Source organism: Lissotriton vulgaris, chromosome 7 (assembly GCF_964263255.1).
Source record: "Lissotriton vulgaris chromosome 7, aLisVul1.2, whole genome shotgun sequence".
NCBI lineage: Eukaryota > Metazoa > Chordata > Amphibia > Caudata > Salamandridae > Lissotriton > Lissotriton vulgaris.
Genome location: NC_141695.1, coordinates 1,163,938,155 through 1,163,957,120, shown reverse-complemented (window position 1 = coordinate 1,163,957,120; position 18,966 = coordinate 1,163,938,155). Strand labels below are relative to the sequence as shown.

At 43.2% G+C, this 18,966-nt stretch overlaps 1 protein-coding gene across 1 annotated transcript in view; it reads right to left on the bottom strand.

The window, feature by feature from the left end:
• Positions 1–18,966, bottom strand: part of LOC147703097 (E3 ubiquitin-protein ligase RNF14-like) — a 138,759-nt gene that overhangs the window by 104,511 nt on the left and 15,282 nt on the right. Inside the window, exon 3 of the mRNA XM_086931635.1 lies at positions 16,986–17,131. Within this exon, the coding sequence (XP_086787761.1) occupies positions 16,986–17,131 (146 nt within the window). The remainder of the gene's footprint in view (positions 1–16,985; positions 17,132–18,966) is intronic.

The window sequence follows — 18,966 nt, the reverse complement described above, 5'->3', positions numbered from 1 at the left end:
CCAGCATGATCTTTACGATCCTCTACAGCAGGCCTACTAAAGGTCCCCAAAACAAAAAAACTCTCATGGGGTGATAGGTCTTTCATAATTACAACTATCAAACTTTGGAATAGCCTGCCATACCAAATTAAGATCAGCACATCCTTGTTAACATTTCGTAAGCAGATAAAGACCTGGCTTTTCAATCAATAATATTTGATCTATAGTTAGTGTATCCATAAGCGCCGAGACACCTACGGGTATTTGTGCGCTCAATAAATCTCTTAAATAAATACATTTATATTTCGGCGGATGGGATATCCGTCACTGTTGTGACGGAGTAAGCTCTTCACCAAGATCTAAATCAGGCTCTAAGTATTAACCCCAATAATTTACCAATAAAAAACTGACAATCTCTCACAAAATAAATCTATAATTGAATACAACTTTGTTTGGCCTGGTTTCATCAATTTTCATGAAGATGTTAAAAAACACACAAGTTACTTTTGGTAAAGTGTGGAAAATGTTGTGCAGTATGCTCAAGGACGGTGGGCCAAAGTCAACAGGGTTTTGAAAAAACACGTTCCTGGATTTTTAATCTCATAGAGACACTTAGGAAAAGACCCTCCATGGGATTAAATCAACAGCCACTGTGTCATCTATGCTTTTTTACTCTGGTGTAAATTACTTCAGAGGTTCCTGAGATAACTACCAACAAGAGGAGTCAAACATTCAGAGATATATAGGTGGTAAAATACCCTAAACCCAGTGATGTATGCAACATTCTAAATTTGATTTGAATCTGAGTATTTTGACAGGCCTTCTGTCAGGCATGACTTTTCCAAAGATGACTGCACTCTACTCCCCTTAGAGGAGAGGGAAACTACTTCTGCCCATACAAAAAAGGTTAACTGCTACCCACACACAGACTATAAACTAATCTTGAGGACCCCAGGCAGTTTGCACATTCTTCTATTTGGTGAACTTTTTAGGATCAAATGGCATGAACACTCTTTCTCCTTTTCCCATAACCATAACCTTAACCTCAACCATATTCCTGACCCAACTCCTATCCAAGCACAGTACTATTACCAGTATGTACTCAATGCAGGGCTTAGCTGATGACAAAAACCTGTCAAAACTGCAACCATACAAGAAACACTTTTATTGATTATAATCTTGGTAATAAATGACAAATCTGTAAAACAATTTGTACAGACAAGATTATTTGGGATTGTGTATAAATGCAGGCTGAAAGGACAAAGGGACTTCAAGTTAAACAGGGATCCTACATTTGTGTTTTCCATTGAAATTCCATTATGGATTTCCTTATAAGCTTGATTGAAGACCATTCCCAGTTTGTAATGATGCAGAGTTGATGGGTACAGGATGTGGCTGAAACTCACAAATCTATGTCCAGCAACTGAAGTTTTTGCAGTGGGTCAGGGCCTGGATGAACACTACGCATTGCCTACCCAACAGCTAATAAATGACCATGTCCTGTTTGTGATGGTTCAGCTGCCGGGTACAGAAATTGGATGAAAGTCAACAATCTGTGTCCAGATACTGAAGCTGTTTTACTGGAGGTAGGGCCTTGACAAAAACTACACCTTGCACAACAAACAGCTGGGCATAGCTAAGGCCACGACTAATAAACACACAGGGAATTGGAAGCACACACAGCGTTTTGCACACGGTTGGCTGGTCATGACTGTAGTGTATGACTAGCAGGCTTTAAAAGCTGTAGTAGTCAGAGAATATTAATGCAGGAGATGTACAGCAGGTTTTGAGGAAAGGATGTCAGATGCAAGGCATAGTTGACCGCCATGGTATGTGCTTGATCAAGAAGGTTGCAGGCTGGTGTCCGAAGGCAATTGAAAACAACATAGGAGACATAAGGGAGAGCATTAACAGGTGCCAAGTGAGCCCAGCAGGTAATGGGGATAACCGTGTAATGCCTCATCAAGAACTAAGAGCCCCAGGTCACTGCCAAAGGTTATGCTGAAAGGGCTTTAAGGACAAATACGTGCACAGGCCTTATGTCCAGAATTTTCGCGCCATGTCTGAAGATTATGCCCAGTAGACTGTGGGTCCAAGGGGAAGGGTCAGAGACCGGCCTATAAGTACTGAGGGTACTGAGAAGCTATTATTCTGTTCACAAGGTGACGAGAACTGGCTGTAAATTGCAAACATAACATGGGCAATGTGAAAGGACTCACAATCATGAATACACCCAATTAATGTCAGTTCAAGTTTTTAATGTCTTAGGGTCTGATTTATTTCCTGGAGGATGGCCCGTTGTTACACTAGGGCGATGGAGTAAATTACTCTGTTGCCTTGGTGGGAGGACCCGCCACCAGATTTATAAATAACTGCCAAGCTGCCGATCATTACTAAAGCATTCCTAGGAACCGCTACAATAATCATTCCGGTCAATGCAATTCGCTGTTTGGTGAAGGGCTCAGTCAACAATTTTTTTGGGGGAAAAAAATATATGTTTTTTGTCGTGTTCTTATCTAGGACTGTGGAAGGGTCACAGTGCCTACCTCAGCGGGGAAGCATCCTCGCGCGGGGTCCGGCTTGTCTAACCCCGATTGCACCTTGTTCCCTTTCCCCAGGAGTTCTTCTCTCTCTCTTCCCCTGCAGGTACGCCAGGACCCTGTTACGGTAAACGGGATACCGGAAGCAGTTCTCCCTAAACCCGGAAGTCCCACCCCCAGCTACCACCCGGAAGGTAGAAAAGCCGACGGTCCACAAGGAAGGGGGTTCCAACCAGCGGACTCGTGACAGGAGGCAGCAAGGAAGGAACGGGAGCAGAGAGCGAGGAGCGAGGAGTCGGAGAGTCGAGTCGAGGAAGAGGAGGAGGACGGCGACGGCGACGTGTGGTCTGAGGACTGGTGGAGTCCTCAGGAGGTGGCTGGAGAGCGGCCGCAACTCACCAGGGAGTTGCGGCGGGCCACGTGAGTAACCGTCATCCTTCTCCGTGTGTCCCCTGTAAATATAGTTGTAAATATTGTAGGAAAGCCTCACCACCCTGAGCACTGTAGCACTGTATATAGATGCATAGTCCCCTTCCACCCCTTGAACACCCTATTCACCCCTTCCCCTCTTTTGTCGGTCTCTTCCACCTCCCCGTCCGCCCCTTCCTCACCATTGCATTTTCCGTACCCCCACATCCCGGTGTCGGTGGAAGTTTACGATACTTCGCGAGAGTCAAGGACTAACGGCCCTGTACTTTCTCTCTTCCCCCAAACCTCCGAAGCCCATCAGTGTAGTCCACGGGACCAGACGACCCAGCCCAGCTGAGAGAGCGCCTCGCCCTGACGACCTCAGCCCAGCAGCGGGAAGCGACCCACAGGGCTTCCCTCTCCAACGTACTACACAATCCGGATACCATCGAGGATACAAGTGGCCATCCCAGAGACTGCATATCACCTCCTGTACTTGGCAACAATAAATCCAGCTAACCATAGTGCACTATATCTGGCCTCCCCGCTTGTTATTCCGGTCCGCCGAAGCCCACACCCCACAAGGACCCTAATTCGATATTCCCGATTTATGCCCTTGTGAGGTTATAATCAATAATGTCCTGACAAAGGCATAAGAATCAGATTCATATTCAGTAATAGCCCATGCAATCCAAAGCACAGCACGGCTACTCCCATCGACTCCTAGAAAGCACAACGCGTTCTTTAAACAAACCAAGCCTCCAGCAGCCCAGGAAAACCCCCCCTGCTTTTGTTTTGATTTGAACAAGAACTCCTGAAGTCCTGCAAGAACTGTTAGTTCTTGGTGATGTCTTATGCCCAACCTTACGTCAAACCCGGCACCTTTCAGGTATAAAATACCAAGAGTTGCCTTAAGTAAACACACGGTGGTTTGGAGCAGAGCGGTCATCTACTTGCCCGAGAGCCCAGCTGATGCGAGAGCCCGAGGAAGCCGCCCCTCCTGTTTGACGCACTGAGAGAGACGCTGTCTTTTTCTCCAGCCGAGAAAATCAAGCTCTGGTGTTTCCAGCCCACCCTTGCAGGTTGCTGGGATATCGAGTCCTGAGGAAAGAGATACCAGACCTCCCACATTCTATTACCAAGGTACGGAGCTGACTAAACCCTTAGGAGAATTCTTGATGCAGATTCTTGGCAAAATTATCTTAACCAACTTAACTTAACATCGCTACTTACTTGCCCCTTCCCACGTATTAGGCTTAGGTCAGGTACACCGGGGTAGGCATAGTTAGAGGCACCAGTGGAGCCTTTTAGTCAATATATTTCTGTATGTATATATTTTATCCATTTTAAAGTATCATATGGCTAAGAAACCGTATCAATGCTTTTACAGTATTATTTCATAATACTACTTTTACTGTACGCACTTTACTTTACTTTAAGTATTGCAATTGTGGCAATTCATTTCTCTTGCATGAGAAGGAAGACTACCCAATAAATAACACCTTTTATTGAAAACGCCCGTCTCTCTATTTCTCTGTATTCTGGTGAAACTAAGTATGCACTGCTGACTGAGTGAAATATCTGTCTATTGTTTTCACACAACTCTAGAGATATACTCTTATTCTGAGAGAGCAAAGATGTCATGTTTATGCGGTTGTCGGAAACTGAATCCCTTCTTGTCTGAGCCAGGGAAGGTTATCCATCCCTCTTCATTCAAGAAAGTTTCCAGTGACCTCTGAGCTAGCTGGCGCAAACCTAAATTAAGTTTAACATAGTCAGTAGAGACCTAGATGACCTCAATCCTACGTCTACACTGCTGTTTATGTTATTCCAATGCGCATAGTCTACTGGGAAAATAGGAACTACACTACATGGCGCCCAACGTTTGGTAAGGCGATAATCTAATGCAAGACAATAGAGTAACTCAGTCGTGCTTTTTCACACAGAACCCTTTTCCCGTAAAAACTCCAATAGACGTCTGGAGTGGGTGAAAGGTTAATATCCGCTGGAACTTAGTAGGATGAGAATCCTATGTATTAGTGTCTGGTTTTCATCAACGTTGAAGCATACAGTGTTCCAAAATATTGTGCACCTAATCTTTGTTTCCTTGAAACTCGATCTACAACAGAAAACTTTCAGTCAGTTAAAATGACAGAAAGTGACGAAGAAAGGGAGCGATTAGAAATAGAAGCTCAACTCTTAGAGGAAGACACAAGTCTTCATGAAACCGAACCAAATGCTATACTCATTCCGGTCAATCTAAGAAGAACTATAACTCTAAAACTTATAGAAAATGGCCTGACATCGCGAGGTGGTACAGTCATATTCGTGATAGCGGCACACGAATATCGGCAGACAGAGGTATTCTATTCATAGATACACTTTCCAGCAGCACACGCTACGACAAAAGACTTCCACTATTACATAATAGAGGAAAGTCTCCTCAGCGTAGAGAGAGATCTCCAGGCCGAGAAGACAAGTCTCCCCAAAGGGAACACTCTGAAAAAAGATACAACCTTAGAGATAGGGATAAAATAAGAAAACCAGACAGATATCAAGATGTTGATACACGTCCCTCTAGATCATTCTCACTGAATCCTTCCCGATCTTCCTCACAGAAATCGGAAAGAAGAGGACGGTCAGAACACAGAGAAGAGCACGCCAAGTCCAAAGACAAGGAACCTGCTCATCAAAGTAAAAAATGACAATTTCCCAGAAAGAAGGTAGCAAGTATTAAGATTAAACATGCCGAGGATACTGAGGACACAGTTGAAAAACGGAGAGTGGGCACAGACAATGCTAGACAGCGGAGCAGAAGTGACCATAGCTCACAAGACCCTGATGAATCTTCTGGAGACAGTGGACACGAACGAATACATTCAAGTGGAAACTGCAGACACACGAGTTAGTGTGCCCCATAAGCTATATGAAATAACATTACGTATAGAGGGAGATAAAACCAGGAAAATAAAAAGTCTCTTTTGGGAAAAACTTTCAAAAGGCTATGACATTCTGGTAGCTGAGAAAGACTGGCCACCAGAGTTTGTCAGGGAGTGCCCTCATGGCGAAGAAATGATTATGCCTGCCTTCTCGAATCATATCCCAATTCATAAAAAATATACTTATGCTAGAAAATGGGCAGTAGCCCAAGCTCCTGCTTTGTACAAAAATCACGTAGGATGGGATGAGGACTCACCTCACCACAAGATCCAGTTAAAAAATCAGCCCACTGCACAAAAGCAGTACCCAGTTAAACAAGAAGCTAAAAAACAAGTCAGGGAAATCTTAGATCAACTGAACAATCCTTTGTTTCCTGTCTCCAAGCCAGACGGTTCGTATCGTCTAGTTTTGGACTACAGACACCTTAACTCCTGTTGTAAAACAATTTGCAGTACAAAACTCACATAGTGCAGCACTAATGAATAACATTGTGCGCAAAAAATATAAAACAACATTAGACATTTCTAATGGATTCTTTAGTCAAAACATTGCACGAGAAAGCAGGTATTTGACCGCTTTCTCAATATTTGGGTCGCGAAGACAATTTTGCCGACTACCACAGTGATTCAAGAATAGCCCAGGATTATTCTCAGCAAGGGTAACAGAATTACCACAAATATATGATGATGAAGCATTATCATATGTCGATGACATCTATCTCACAGACGATGACTTAGAGACTCACTTAAAAAGGGTGAACACCATAATAGTTGGACTCGCCTCAGAGGGTTACAAATTCAACTTTAAAAAGTCACGAATTGCCCATCTAACTGTCCTATTTTTAGGATATGAATTATCAAGTGAAGGCAAAAGCCTGGCAGACAATTTCTTAGAGAAATGTGCTATACTCTAAGCTCCAAAAATGCTGAAGAATTTACAATCACTACTAGGTTTCCTGAATTTCGGAAGAACATACATTCTAAATTATGCTGAGAGGGTTAAACCTCTCTATGAATTAATAAAACAAGATTTCAAACAAACCAATTGGACTCAGAAACACACAGAAATTTTGAGATCACTACAAACAGACATGTTAACTAAAACAAAATTGCAAACACGTGAGAACACACGCATTCTTATAATCCGAGTCATCCCAGGAAGATGCGGATTCACATACCTGACCTCTAATGAGGGAGAAACGGTACCTATAGCTTACAAATCACATTTGTACACTGAAGCTGAAATGAAATTCAGCTCCACAGAGAAAATTCTAACTGCGGTCAGAACTGCTGTAGCTAAAGAAAGAGCACCTGCCCAAGGCAGAAGAATATCTGTTTTTTCAGAAGAAACAGCCCTTGAGGCGTTAACAAGTCCTCGTAACCTGGTTAAAGGAGTATTAGATCCAGAATGGAAAGAATGGGAAACTTCTTTTGCTACAGAAGACGTTAAATACTATTTTGACCCAAAACTGAAAAAACTAGATGATCTAGTATATGAACGGGAATATCCTCTCCCAGCTGAAATTCTGCCTCTAGAAAAATATACCAGCGTAATCTATATGGACAGATTCGCACAACACTTTGATGTAGAAAATAAATCCTATGATGCAGCGTGCGCGATTGTTAAAGGTCGCTGGCGCTCTGGTAGATTCAAACCAATGATTACCAAAACGGAATCACTCAGGAAATGTTCAGCTCAGCAGCCTTCAGCCTAAGAACCTTAAAGGTGGCGCTTGAAAATGCTGATCGCGAATTCCCCACACTAATAGTGTGCGATTCGTATTTCTGCGTCAAATCCTATAACAGTGACATGCAGACATGGATCAAAAACGGTTACAAAGATGACACAGGTGCCACAATAAAGCATAAAAGGCTTTGGGAACAGGTAGTTCTTTTACAGAAAGAACTATGAAAGACTCACGTGATACACACATTGAGTCATCGACGTGATGGAGTTGACGTTGCAGGGAATTCATTGGCTAACACAGCCATAGCGGAAGCGGCTCGCCTGGCTTCCGTAGCCACTGAAAAGCGTTCTGAAAAACACATAGATGGGGAAACCATGCTAGCGGTAAAAGCCTCATTAAAAGGCGATTATTCAGCATTACCTCTCAACTATCCACTCAGTAATACATACATAATTGTGCAAACTCTGTTCCATTTGCTCGAATCCCTGGAGTGGGGGATAGGGTCATTCCAAACACGAACCAGAGAATCTTCTTACTACAAGAAGCACATATGGGGTTGGGTCTGAGACACCAAAAAATCCTGAAATCTCTGATGAAACTACAATAGGAGTACTCGTGGCCGGAAATGAGCGTAGATATCCACTATTTTGCAAAAAATTGCAAGGACTGCAATAGAGATCGCAGTTGTGAACCGGTCCAACCTGTAGCCCAGATACCACTATTAGATAGCATCAGGCTATCTATAACGCAGAAATCCAGTTGGAGTAATGCGTACAGATAAAAATTAAGACGGGATTCACTTAAAAATGTAAACCACCACACTTGGCTGACGCCACAACTGTTATAAAAGATTTGCGAGTCTTTATCGGCACATACGCAATTGGCATGCTACATTCTGATAAGGGTCCTGCGTTTAGCTCTCGAGCTTACAAAGAGGCCATGAACAGTATGGGCATCGCATTGTGGTATTCTTCTCCCTTCCATCCTGAGGGAAATGCGGTTGTGGAAAGAAAATGTGGAAAGAAAAAAACGGGACATAAAGCAATCTATAACGGCGAGGGTATTAGGTTCAGGGTGATGGGTGGGTCAAACCTTTAACAAGTGTCCAACGTAGTCTTAATAATCTGCCAAGAAACTCTCTAAAAGGTCTCCCTCCATACGAACTATTGTTCGGAACTAGAATGCTTATTCAGGACCTAGATAGTCACACTTCAGTGGTAGAAGAAAAGAGCTTTGATATCAAAGATCGTTTGGCTGATTTACAGGATCTAAATGAAAAAAGAAAAAACCTGAGTAAAATAAAATTGAAACAACAGTCAACATCCACTGAAGAAAAACCACCTGTCCCAGCAAGACCTGTCTGGATTCCAAAGATTGGGGATCTGGTCAGAGAAAAGATCGCTGTAAAGAAGGAACTTGGGCCTTCATACAGAAAAGCAGTACCTGTCTTAGCTATCAAAGGAACAAGATCAGTAGTACGACCGCCACTTGCTGGTAAAAAGGAGAACCGAGTTGTATCCATCGACCTGGTAAAACCCCAATCATGTGGCCAATAATAAGTAGTAGGCCCAGTGGACTCCCAAGAAATATCAGAATACCAAAGTTTGCTACAATGCAAGAGGCTCATGCTGAGAGACTAATCAAATTTGAGAAATCAGCAATGAATAAAAAAGGACTGTGCAATAATGCCATGGAACTGGTGCCTCTTGAAACCCAAATAATACCAGTTTGTCAAGAAACACCAATCTACAATGATGTAGCCTCAGACTATTCTAATGAAACAAAGAAAAATGCAAAAGCAAATGAAAATCCGGAAGCAATTCCTACAATTGATAGAACTGCATCAGGCTACTTCATCAACTTCGACAATTTCTCTGAAGAACCAAGCGAACATGAAGAAACGCCTCCAACACAAAATTTAAAATACAAAGTAATTGAACTTTTCCACCAACTGAAAAAGATTTACCTAATTTCACCATGGATTGAATTTTGGATTATGTTAGGTGTACTTTTCGTCCTGCTTTGGCTCATCATGGTTATATGTTTGGGAAGATTCATTGAAGGAAAATATAGTACAATGGACACAGCAAGTCAGAACATCAACTTGGTCCTAAAGCCACACACATCTTCTCACATCGAGAAAAGAGAACTGTCATCAGGGAACATCACAGCCATTCCAATACCCGGTGGGGTAGCATGGGACAGAACTGATTATGACATTTTGGGCCCGGTCGAGCTTTTAAAGTATCCCCACCAGCTTAAGATTTCATTAAGTGATTTTGTGACACCTAGTACCTTCTCTGATGACTGGGACTTTGAAAACATTAATAATATGATGTCAGATTTAGTAATGTTAGCAAAATTTACAGAACAAGATTACTTGCAGGGTTCATCCAATTATGAAGAGCTTTACTGCTACAACCATTATGGTGATCACTATTTGCATAAAAGTGCTCAGCCTAGAAATGTTTTATCTTTTAACCAGTGGGAACACTGATTCATAAATTAAGTTTAACATGGTCAGTAGAGACCTAGATGACCTCAGTCCTACGTCTACACTGCTGTTTATGTTATTCCAATGCGCAGAGCCTATTGGGAAAATAGGAACTACACTACATCTTATGGTGAGAGAAGCATTTTTTTTATATAAATATTTTATTAATAAAACACAAACGTAAAACAGCAATACAGCAGATGAAGCTGAGTCAATTTATAAAGAAAGATGTATTATAAAATTGCATCATATATCATCACCCGGAATCACATTTTCAGCGTCGAACACAATCATCGATCAGAGTTTGGCTTTGCACTACAGCCACGTGTATATAGCTTTCAGTAACCAGGTATACACATTTACATTAACAGTACTCATCTCCATGTTAACTGACATTTTCAATGTCGGATAGATCTGCCATTTGGAGCCGGTCACACCGCAGTTCAAGTGTCGGAGATAGGCAAATGTCACCTCTGTACTTATAAGCAAAGAAAGTTAAGCACGGCGCACAGCTTACGGTGAGATCAAAGGTTTGTTGAAAAGGTAAAGAAGGTTGATCAATTTAAGGTGCTCCTTACAGGTGACGCAACTGTTCAGGTGCGTCCAATAGGATTGTGGGGTTGAGTGCGCTACTGGGGTGTAAGCGCATCCCTGTGGTGGGCACACTTGTATGGTACTGTGTGTTACAACAACACAGTAGATTCCAGAAGATATTCGAATAAAGTTCCAAAACTTTGAGAGTTTTCAAAATGTAATTAACATTTTCATCGGTGTGTCTCATATTTTCTTCATATGAATGGATTAACAATCATTGTTATCATCATCAGGCATGAAAAAAGCTCCAATGCATTTCGGACAAGACGTCCTTTTTCAAGGAGCATGTAAACCATCAGTCTGCCGGAGGATCTGCGGTTCGAGTCCCAGCAAGCCGGCAGACTGATGGTTTACATGCTCCTTGAAAAAGGACGTCTTGTCCGAAATGCATTGGAGCAATTTTGAAAACTCTCAAAGTTTTGGAACTTTATTCGAATATCTTCTGGAATCTACTGTGTTGTTGTAACACACAGTACCATACAAGTGTGCCCACCACAGGGATGCGCTTACACCTCTGTACTTATTCCACCCACTCCATTTACAATCCCACTTTTTGGGGCACCCCCTGTTTTTATAAAATGTCTTTTTCAGCTATCATTGCTATGTCCATTTCCGCTGCCCAGTCGCGCACGGCAAGGACAGTTCCCACCCCCCAGCGTTGCGCAACATTCCGTTTAGCTATGATCCAACCCAGTGAGACCCATGTTTTCTCCGTTTGTCTGAGGTCAGTGGCTTCCCAGATATTCAGTAGACAGCGCTGTGGGGTGGCCTTCAGAGTCTTACCTCCCGCCTTTTGCATTTGCTTGGTAACACCATCCCAATATTTCTGTATAACAGGACAGTCCCATATGACATAGAAAAAGGTCCCTATTTGATGACAGTGTCTAAGGCACATCGGGTCATCTCTCCCCCCTATTTTGGCTAGGATTACCGAGTCTAGATACACGGGGTAAAGTATTTTCAGTTGGACCAATCGTAGTATCATAGGAATTGCGACCTCCCTGGGAGAGGTCAGAGCGTACCACTAGTCATCATCTTCTAGGTCACCTAAGTCAGCTTCCCAATTGTGCCTAAGGAATATCAGGGGGGTTAGGGCATTATTCAAACGTTTTTTGTATGTGAGTGAAGTGGCTTTTTTATTCATGGGGTCAAGTATTATTCTGTCTTCTAATGGTGAAGCCTCAGGTATAGGGTCATCCTTGGCGAGTGCTGATTTAAGGGCATGACTTATTTGTAGGTAGTGGAATGTTTCGGTAGGTGCAAGCTGATGTTTTTGCTGGAGTTCTGTGAAGGTAGTTAACCTCCCCAAGACCAACATGTCTCCCACCGTTGAGATACAGATAAGGTCCCACTTGTCAAACCCTGGACAGGTGCCGAGGCGACCCAGACGTTCCAATTCCCAGAGTAGTGTGGCTTGTGTGATTTTGTTGTGCCAGCCCATGTGTTTGTTAACCTGGTCCCATGTCTCCATGATACACGCAGTGGGCCGGTGAGAGGCATTTAGCAGTTTTCACTGACCCTTATCATCAGGCTTTTCAAGGCAGAGAGAACCTAACTCTGTTTCTGCCCATCTAAATCAGGTGGGCTGAATTCAAGGTTGCTTCCAACAACCCTTACTCCACAGGGCCGTCGAAGACGTTTAATCATGGCGGAGACGGAGTAGTCTCCACCATAATTAAACCTATGGTCTGCCCACATCTAAAAAAGGGTATCCCATTATGTTGGCTGTAAGCATACTACTTCGCCGTTGCGACGTAGTATGCTTACAGCCAAGATCTAAATCGGGCCCTTAGTTAATGTTTATACACAAAAGTCCGATCTCTTCCCCTGGTCTCCGGGTGTTTCCCTCTGTATTATCCTTGTTTCAGAATAAATTCACTTAGGATGATCACCTGCCACCTTTTGGGAAGGTACATTCCCCTCGGAGGAAAAACAAAACAGTTATGAGTTCTGATTCCTAAACAGGAAGAACCACAACCCACCATGTGTTGCCTTCACCTCAATGTTCTTACACTTGTGTAAAGACAAAATCAATCCCTTGCCTCTGTTTGATCTGCCTTGCAAAGTACACAGAAACCTTATGGTTTCCCTGGTAAAAGAATTTACCTTCTCCAATCACTTTCCCTGTACCACCAACTAAAATTAAAACCCAATAAGAATTCAGTGCAGCACTTGCCTGAGGCCACAACCCTCCCTCTGGGTTGTGAAGTTTGGGACCGCAGTGCTGCCGCTGGGTATGAGCGCATTGGATCCTTGAGTTGAATGGTCCGGTGCCTTGTGTCCTGCTTCTGTGTCTTCTCCTGCCGTGCCCTCTTCTGGATCGCTGTCCCGGTACTCCTTCACCATGTGGAACCCACCAGTCCCTCCTCCATATCTCTCTGCTCCTGAATCTTTCTCCTCTCCAACCTCGACAATGTCGGTTGTAGCTTCCTCCTTTCCACTCTTCACACTCCAATGTTATCTCTTGTCCTACTCCTGAGCTACCTTTGCCTCCACCATCTGCCTGATCACTTCCTGTCCACAACTAGAATGCTCTTAATTGGAAAAAGGCCAGCACTGGGCAAAAGTACTATATATTCATCTGTGCAGCAATTATATCATAGATGTCCAAACATAAATATACTTCACACATATATATTACAAAAATATATATTTTTTATTTCTTTTTTTGCCTCAAAGTTTATCCTTGATATCAAAATATGTTAAAAAGACACACATAAATACAATATTAAAGTCATATGTTTGGAAAAACCTTCACAAATATTTTTCCATATGAATATAACCACACAAAGAAATTGACAAAAATACCATCTTCTTGTAAAATGCAAAAGAAATAGTCTTTACAATAATGAAGCTAATTGTAACTTCCCGATATTCTAAAGGAAACACTGGTTATAAGACATGGTTGTCACCAACGCGTTTCGGTGTGTAACCTTCCTCAGGGTGTTCCTACCAGTGGCATACTAAAACATCTCTCTGCTCCTGAATCCTTCTCCTCTCCAACCCGACAATGTCGGTTGTAGCTTCCTCCTTTCCACTCTTCACACTCCAATGTTACCTCTTGTCCTACTCCTGAGCTACCTTTGCCTCCACCATCTGCCTAATCACTTCCTGTCCACAACTAGAATGCTCACCTCCCATTCCTCTGGGTTTCCCTTCAAGGCCATGTTGGAAAATTTGACGTTCCCTTGCTCCTTGTTACAGACCACTTGGTATACCTTACTTTCCTTACTCACTCTTTCTCAGTTTCCTACAAAACTGATAAAAGCCAAAAAAGACTGTGTCACTCCCTCCCTTCCACACCCAACACGCACACAAACTCTTCCCATTGGCTTAAACACCCAACCACCACTGGTAGGTGTGCAAATCTAGACATCAAATACAGCCAACATGCAGCACTTATACCTTATCCAAGTGTTCCTTGTTTTGCTTAAACTTCTCTCCATCGAAAACAAAAAAGACAACCGCTGTGTTGTCACTGTGCCAATATCCTGTTGAGACTGGACGACATAGCTTTCTCTTTAATTGTTACGCTATTTTCAGTTTGTTCTGTTGTTGTCACAGAAACCAAGATGATCCAGCTTTGTTGCGGGGGCGGGGGGCGGGGGGGAAGGTTAAGGGTCAGTCATGACTTGAACCAAAAAGCCTGAGTTTAAGATGGCCATGATAAGTCAATACGGGGTATTTTAGTTTCTGCTCTTAGAGCTTGTCGGTGTACCCTACTCCTAAGAGGCTTTTCAGCTCATTGCTGGATGCCACTATGCTGCAACCCCACATCTAGCCCCATACCTTTACTGAATTCACTGCTTTGCTCAGACACACAAAAAGAGTATCTTTCCGCTGTACCTCTATACATGATTTCATAACTCTCACCGATTCTCGCTCACTATCACTCTCAAAGACACACTCAAACTCAATAACACACACCCTCAATCACTCACAAACAATCAGAAATGTACTGAGAAAGCAAGCTTTATTTTTGTTTAACTTGCTTTGCTTCCTTTGCTGCTAACTCAGCTGTTCTATTGCACCAACAAGGCAGGAATCTGGCACTGGAAGTTGGAATCAGCAAGCCATGATTCTCAAAGAGGAACAGACATAGCAGCAGGCCAGAATTAAACAAACATTGAAAATGCAATAGGTCTCGTCTTTGATTAAGTTAAATCCATTTGCTTTGCTAATGGTATTGTATAGCAAAGCGAATGGCTTTAACTTAATAAAAGGCGAGACCTATTTCATTTTCAATGCTTGTCTTAGAATGCTGGTATTGTGGTCTTAGTTAACCAAGAATAAAACCAGAACGGCAAGGCCCAGAATTCAAATTAAATCCGGGACCTGTCTAGCTAGTCACTAATAGGCCTGGGAAACATGACAGCTATACTTAACAAATATAAAACATCACAGCTGTCAAGTTTACCAGATCTATGAAGTCCAGGTTTTTTTCCTTTCAATTCTGGGACTTGTGTTCCTGCTGAACAAGACTACCAGTCCTAAAATTCAAAGAAAAAACCTGGAATGGAGCAACATGGCATGCTTGGACTTGGGAAAATTGGTAGGGCTAAAACATTTAAAATATATCAGTTAGAGCAGTCTGCAGACTAACAGCCACATAACAGCCAAAAGGCCACATGTTGTGAATGACAACTTCAAGCCATCCTGGCTTTTTAGCCAACACTTTCGATTCTGGGATTAATAAGCCGATGTGCGTCAAGTGACAAGCAGAACTACAAGTCCCAGAATGCAATTGCCACCAGACATAAAGCGAGGGGATTAGATGGGTATTTAATATGATATGGGGTGACTTGGGAACTAGGAACAAAGTATTGTATTCAGAAACAAAAGGAGTTCAAGATCGTATTCAGAAACAAAACAAGTTCAAGATCCTGGCAACAACACTCTTGTTTAACTGGGGAACATTAACTGTGTATTTGTAGAGCGCCATAAAAATATCTCTGTTTAACTATGTGCTCTGTTTACTTTCTATTGTTCTACCATTGCTTTGTCTCGCAGGTGCCCTGGTAGGCATTGCGAGCGTCCATACAATCAGTTCAATATCATCTTAAGCGGGGCAAGAAAGAACATTCTAGCTTGCAATCAAAGTTTACTTGATAAGACAGGCGTATTGACACTCCTCAGTGTTTGCTCAGTTAAGCGCTCGGGAGCAGTTGGTACTGCATGCAGCGCTTTACAAAGGCAAAGTAACGTAACAAACATGAAGAGCAGTTGGCACGCTGCTTGGACCATTCAAACACGTTCATTCTCTTGAAAAACAAAAAAGTTATTGTCCTTCAATAAGATCATTTTTAACAGAAATAATTCAAAATATCAACTCCGCACTGAGCGCGCGTGAATGCATGCGTGCGTGCGTTTGAAAGTGAAAATGTCACAACACAGCTGAAGTATAATCCTGAGCACCTGTTCAGAACAAGCAGCCGTGAAAGTGAAAGCGATCGCTCGAAGCCCACAGTAATTAAAAGCACATGCCAAGCGGCATTTTCGTTGCTATGGCAACAAAATGGCATCGGACTGTCCACAGTCCCTACGGACACGTGCATGCTGTTTGCTATGGACAAATCAGCTAGAGCAGCCATGTTTGTCCATGCAGACACGTGCATGAAAGCCCTCAGCAGAATTGATTACAAAAGGTACTCCCAATAGAGAGAGCAGCACATGCGCTGCTTTGCCCAGGCGAGACCTAAAAAGGGAAAGGCCAACCTCAAACCCTCTCCCAGCTTCTTGATAGATTGGAAGCACAGTCCCATCAGTACTGGGGCAGTGGTTTCCTGGGATCCTGTTTTTGCTGCTATGTGGGGCTCCTCACTGGCCTCATGGATGCACTGCAGTGAGCCTGGCAGGGTCATTTTAGCAGATTTACTGTGCTGCCTGAGTCAACGGTAATATGTCTGTTGAATAAAATGCCTTGTGAGCGTTTTTAAGTATCCTACTTGAATTACGCCCCTCACACATGCAGAATCCTGACATCCTCCTACACCAGGCTGTGTTTTTAAACGGATGGACCGTGCTTCAGGCTCAGCATCCTCAATGACCTCCTTCTTCTATCTCCTCAAGTCAGGAGACGTCGGGAAGACTGGCCTGCACACTGCCAGTGTCCATGAAGATGACAAAGTCGTCTTGTCATGAGCATTGCTAAGTTATATAATTATCAGTTGGTGGGAGAGGCTAGGGGCAGTAAGTGCCGGCTTGCAGGAGGCAGGGCTATACCTTGAAGCTCCTGTTCAGTAGCCCCCATCAAAAAGCAGCAAGCAAACAACATTTCTAGTGTTTGACATTAAGTTTGATTGTTTGGAAAATTATTTTAATTTAAATATGTTTTCAGTCAAACCTGGACTGGTGTGAGCCATTTGCAACTGAGCCGAAACACTGGAGCAGAGGCTGATGGGTAATGTGCTGGGAGTTCAAAGGTCAGTACAACTGGAGGCAAAAAGCAAACTTCAAAGTCACCTGTAAGAGGATTTTTAGCACCATTTCCTGTGGGGGGAAAAGTTTGGAAAATTAAGTCATGTTTTTAGGCTCCAGAGTAACATTGATTACTTGTCACAACAAATATTATTGTGCCACAATTTATCATTAATAATTAGACAATACTAGTCAATATAATATTTAAGTACAGCAAACATTGAAAATGTTTCCAAATTTCTAATCAAGCATTTCCAATATGTATCTCTATACCATAGTGACAGGGCTGGCTATAGGCATGGGCAGTGTGAGCAACTGCCCAGGGCCTCCCACTCAGCCTTCCAGCATGGGCCTCGCACAATTGCAACACACCACAGATCCTCATGTACCCCTGCTGATCCAAATGAAAGAAAGGTGTCTCTTTGCTATTGGGCTCATGGGAGGGGGGCCCCCTACCTGGTTCTCTCAGGGATGGTATGGGTAGGCCTAGGGGAGGGGGACACTTCCTCTTGTCCCAGTTGTTGCCCATTCAGAGACACTGCAGGAAGCCCATTGTCAGCACTTTAGCATCCACACAGTTTTAACTCTCACCCCCAAGCAATTCTCACACCTTCAGCCCGATAGGAGCTGTAAAAGATGTGCTTGTAGGTGGCTGAGAGGATGAGCTGCGGCCCAGGAGGAGTCTGCACAGAGCAGCTTCTGGAGACCCAATGGTGTCACTTTGAAAATTGGAGGGGCCGCGCACATTCCCCTTCGCCAGGGGCTCCAAAAATCCTAGCACCGGCCCTGCATAGTGAACATCTTCACAACTCCAATGTAGTGTTACCTCACACAAAATTAGAAACATGCTCAAATGGCTAGGCTGGTAAACATGAAGACGAATAGTAAGAATACCCAGAGACTCTGCAAAGTATGTGATGTACAGCATGAATTCATTCATCTTTTTTAACTATTTAAGTGGCTAACATAGTGCACAATCTAATTGCTTGGGGCATGGTTAGAGTTCAGAGACCCATGGGACCTCCAAGCCCGTGGTGGAGGTGCGGTGTCAGTCCCCAGGGACCGCCACACCAGTGGTCTGACCGCTGTTTTACAACTACGGTGATGGGACCTCCATGGACCCGCCGCCCCCTTGGTCCTGCTTATATTGTTCATTCTCTCAACGTGGATCAATTCGGTGTAGCAGTAGCAACTCGTTTAGAAGTTTTAGCTAATGTTGATTGACCTTCTGATGCCCTCTCAGCACCAGCCCCCACTGACATAACTGAAGGTAACAGTGTTTTGGCGAAGGGCTACAGTCCACAGAATATGTGTTCACACGGTTCTTCCCCTTCGCAGGGAGAATCTCCTCCGGTTGATAATTCTGAGAGGAATGATGTCCTGTCGAAGGGTCTTTGCTCAGATCCTGTATATTTTTTTGGGCCCACTCTCTTTGCTGGGCAGGACATTGCTTGTCCTGCAACACCTTCTGTTCGGGGCACAGATAAGGGTGGTCTCTCTATTTGGGTCCATTTAAATCTTATTGTAGAGGTTATGGTCTTAGACACCTGGAGTCCTGTCTTTCAAGCGGTGCACATTAAAGTTCTTTTTTATTTCTAATTGGTCAATTTTTATTATAATAACTTTACAAATTCTGTATGCATTTATTTTACATACTTGTTTTCTGCTTTAAACATTTTAAAGCCAATTGCGTTGGGGATTTGTTCTCAACCGAATTACCTACTCTGTGGGGATTTTAACGCTAAACTAGCTGCTAATCATGAGGAGCAAGAGATTGTTGACCAAATTGTTCATTCTGGCCTGCCTGACTTTAGAGGAAAGGAGTTAGGCTTCTACCTTGCTGCATTTGATCTCGTTGATATAGTTTGTATGTTTAAAAGTGATGGGGCATCTCTGGTATTTCTCAG